General features: G+C 33.7%; 1 protein-coding gene across 2 annotated transcripts in view; it reads right to left on the bottom strand.

The window, feature by feature from the left end:
• LOC104701893 (transcription factor bHLH96-like) overlaps positions 1,833 to 4,233 on the bottom strand; it is a 3,752-nt gene continuing 1,351 nt past the window's right edge. The window contains exons 1-3 of one of the 2 annotated variants that reach the window (XM_010417649.2): positions 3,689 to 4,227; positions 2,740 to 3,141; positions 1,833 to 2,043 (exon numbers count right to left, since the gene is read on the bottom strand). In XM_010417649.2, the coding sequence (XP_010415951.1) occupies positions 1,948 to 2,043; positions 2,740 to 3,141; positions 3,689 to 4,156 (966 nt within the window). In that variant the 5' untranslated portion in view covers positions 4,157 to 4,227 and the 3' untranslated portion in view covers positions 1,833 to 1,947. Of the gene's footprint in view, positions 2,044 to 2,739; positions 3,142 to 3,688; positions 4,228 to 4,233 lie in introns of those variants that run through there. The other variant, XM_010417650.2, reaches the window with a different exon arrangement.

Here is a 4,233-nt window from a genome sequence, read left to right as displayed (position 1 = left end):
GACATCATTCTCCATGAGACATAAAATAACAAAGCTGTTTTGTTATATTATATGAAACTTATTTTTTATTTGGCTTTAGTTTTAAGGAAATTATTTTACTAAAGAAACTAAAGAGGATAACATTAAATAACCTACTTTACCAATCTATCTTACATTTTTGAAGTAAATCAATATGTTAGATTAAAATATAATTCTTCTTTCATTTTTATTTAATCTTATATTTAATTATTTTAATTACTATTTAAAACATAAAGTTAATAAAATTTTAGATTTTTTTCAGCATATAGTGTGATTTGAATTTTTAAAAACGGATATATATTAAAAATTGTCTTAGGATATTTGTAACCAAACAAGTATATCCACATATAGAGCTCGAAATACATTTTTGGAGTACAATAGGATGTCATCACTTTTTGCCAACTTTGGGTCGGGTTTTTAACTAAAATTATAACCGATTCAATTATCCGGATCCTCCTTAAGATTGCCGAATATTTTGGGCTGATTTTTAATCCATATCATACTTAGTTACATTCAATTACTGCCAATTAATGCCCATTTTATCTTAGAAAAGATCTAATTTGCATGCCGAATTTTTAGGACCAAGTTTGACAAAAAGAATTGATAACCCAAATTATGTAATCACATCCTCTTAATCACATCCATATAATATAGCAACTAATTCAAGATGAATACATCTTAGAATATATCTAATTTGCGTTTAATAAACGATTACATATTTGATAAGATTTTATTAGCTTTAAATATACATTATTTAATCTAATAATATCAACTGAGAATCATAATAAGACTATGCCAGATCATTCATTCCTAAATCATAACTAACAAATCGTAAAATGTATATTCTCAACTTGCGAATCAAGAGTTTCTACAAAACTCTACCTACAACCGTTAACAATATATATATATCAACAAAATAATAGATCTGTGGTATATCACGGAGTAAAACCTAGTATTATTATACTACAGGGTAAAGACTTACCAATATTGTTTTTTTTCCCCACAAAATCACCGATAATGTAGGTTCCATCATCATCAAATTCTAACATATAGGAGTATTCTGTAGTTTTCTAAGTACTTATTATCTGAAACGGATAATACCAGTCTTATATGCATGCAGAGTATACTATTAGTAGGCTAGATGTGGGCATGTGGCAGTAGTAAAATTAAAAAGGAAGACAGTGTTGTTGAAACAAAATCTCGACTGATGGAATAGAGCTTAGAACATGGTATACTTAAGCACGTGAGGATTTATTAACCAGAGAAGAAATTGGTATGTGGTAAGGACATAGAATAAGTTTAGAAATTTAAGGGGGGGAAAAGGTTACAAACATTCAGTGGGCGTTTTTGTTGGATTCAAAATTTGTTGGTTTGGGTGTAAGAAAGAAAAAATATTTGAGAATTTTGGGCAATTTTCATGTGATGTGATAATTAATGCAACTAGGTTTGGTATTAAATAAGAATAAGCTAGACAGACTTTTCAATGCGTTTCTTTGAAAATGGATTCCTTCTTTTATGAATGCACAAAAATAGCTGATACTAGTATATGTTTGCTTACCAAAAAACTAGTGGCGGATTCAGTCAGACAAAGTCCCTCCAATTAGAATTAGCCAATTAGGTGTTCGACGACCTCCTTCACATGACTCATACCTCACGGTAATTGGTTGAAATGTTTTCAGCTAATCAATTAATTGCTTAATTAAGGTTTATAAGCTAGTTCCTCTTTTGTTATTAGGTTTGAATTAAGGCTCACACACAAATCCTATAAAATGTTTTAGTTATTTTTTGCATTACAACGCTAATTAACAAAAAAGAAAGTAGAATTTTATTTTATTTTTATTTAGTTTGATATGAAAAAGAGAGTAAAAAGATTACACATTGAAAAATTAGAGTTTCTCTAAATGTGTCATAACTAAAAGTTCAACTATATTAGCTAAAGGATGACTCTTCTTCGATCCTCCTTAGGATTTGATTCACAGCTGCTGCAATATCTTCCACTGTATTCAATTGGCTACCTTCTTCAACCTGAATAAACCCATTATTTTTTAAGTTAGAAAAAAAAATGATTATTAAGTTACATGAAAAAAGGTTGTTATAGTAACTCAAAAAGTAAAAAGACAATAAAAGAAAATGTTATATATTTCGAGGAAGAAGCTTATGAATGTGTCCTAAAACAAGTGGCGTCATTTCGTTCTGCCGTGCACAGTGCATCCACAGTTCTGTGACCACAAAACTTCCACAGTACACACATATATAGACACACATTCACACATGTGTAGGCATATGTCATTTTTTTGGTCCCTGATTCTTACAAGAATCAATGTTACGATAGTACTCATTGTTTTTTTTTTAATAAATAAGAGAAACGATGATTTTGACCCCCCAGTAATTGAGGGCAGCCCTAACCAAGTAAAACAGAACAATTTTTATTATTGTTCCTCGAAAACCTTTTCTGGCCCAGACAAATAAATCACAAAATGTACTAATGAGAGACACATTAAATGATCACAAACATTTGTGATTGGGAAAAGAATCATTGAATCATATATTGACCCAAAACTAACAATGACAATGATGATTAGTCTACCATTAATACCACTTTAATTCGGATATGCAAAATCAACCCACTAACCCTAAAAAACGGTATTATATAATCACTCTAATCTCGTAAGTTAGTAAAAAAATAATGACGAAAAAGAGAGAGAGAAAAAAACATTGTACCTTGACGCTTATGGAATAGAGGACGGAGTCATCTCGAGTGGTGACGTTGAGATGAAGAAGAGTGAGCCTTAGGCTCTGTATTGATGCGACCAGTTTAAGAAGCTGTTTTGGTCGCTTCTTCGCAAGTATCTTCAGACTTGCATGGCTCTCTACCATCGTCACCTCTATCTCCGCCATCCCCTCAGCCGCTGCCGCTGACGTAGGCTGGCTCGAGTACTGAGGAAATGCAAAGAAATCCGAGAATGGTCCCGATGAGCTAGTAGGGGCGATTGTTTTGGTCTGGTCGCGGCCGGTTTCGTTGTCTTCTGCGGCGGTCTTCACTGGAGGCTCAATTGATTGTAAATGATGCTCAAGTTCCTTTAAGTAGCTAATGGCTCCGCCTACAATTGACGCTTGATCTCCCTTTAACCACCAACCATAGGTTAGCTTAGCCCATAGAAATTGCTAAAGGTTTTGCAAAAACAATCAAACATTTCTATATTTCGTACCTTATTTTTTTATATATTTAAATATTATGTCACCATTTCATCATACATCTATAATCTGTATAGTCCTTTTTGGGTGCAATGATGTTCAAGACTTTATTTATGCTCCCACATTTCCACTAACGAAATTTTCATTTTAGAGACTACATGATCTAATGTTATGAAAAAAGAAATAACGACTAACTTTGTATTATTTTTTATTTTTGTTTGTCATCATATATAACGGCTTTCATTCATCCATCATCATTCTCAAATACAGTATATGTTTAAATCATATAAGCATACATGCAAATCTATATGAATAGCCTATATATGTCCTAATTAGCTACAAGTCTAGAACATATAGGCTTTGCCTTTTTTTTTTCTTTGACACGTCAAGAAATTACAGCTAAAGCTAAGCACTACTGAAGGTATCACGCGCTCACACACTTATATACATATAATTGTTGTATGTAGAGACTAACCCTTTGAGCATAAGAAGGTGGCATGAGAGAACGGAGAACGGCGAGGTACTCATTCATCTGTTTCCGGCGATTTCTCTCGACGGCGATGTGAGTCATCCTCTGGTTCTCGATCTCTTCCTTGTTCTTGCAAGACCTCGTCCTTCTCCTCTTCCTCCTCCCTCCTACCGCCACATCCAACGGCGGAGGCTGGTTCTTGGTATCGACGGTAGATCCATAAGGAAGGTCGTCTCGTGGCCATTGGAGATCCTCTTCGTTGTAATTATAATCATCACTGTTATCTCCGCTTTTACCGTTGTAATTATTACCCGCAAACCCATGTTCTTGCCCTTGCCCTAGCTTAATGTTGTTCTTGGTGTCTTGTGGATCTAGATCTTCTTCTTCTTGAAAGTACAAATCGTGAAACGGGAAATCTTTGCAAGAGATGTAGGAGAATGGATCTTGCGGGTAAACAACAGCCTCCAAGGCCATAGTTAGCTAGAAAAAATTATTGAAATATACACTTGAATATGAAAAGGGTCTGAGCGAGAGAAAGAGAGGAAAAAAAA

Source organism: Camelina sativa, chromosome 7, assembly GCF_000633955.1.
Source record: "Camelina sativa cultivar DH55 chromosome 7, Cs, whole genome shotgun sequence".
Taxonomy (NCBI): domain Eukaryota; kingdom Viridiplantae; phylum Streptophyta; class Magnoliopsida; order Brassicales; family Brassicaceae; genus Camelina; species Camelina sativa.
Note: the sequence above shows the minus strand (reverse complement) of the source record. Positions and strands in the feature narration are given on the sequence as shown.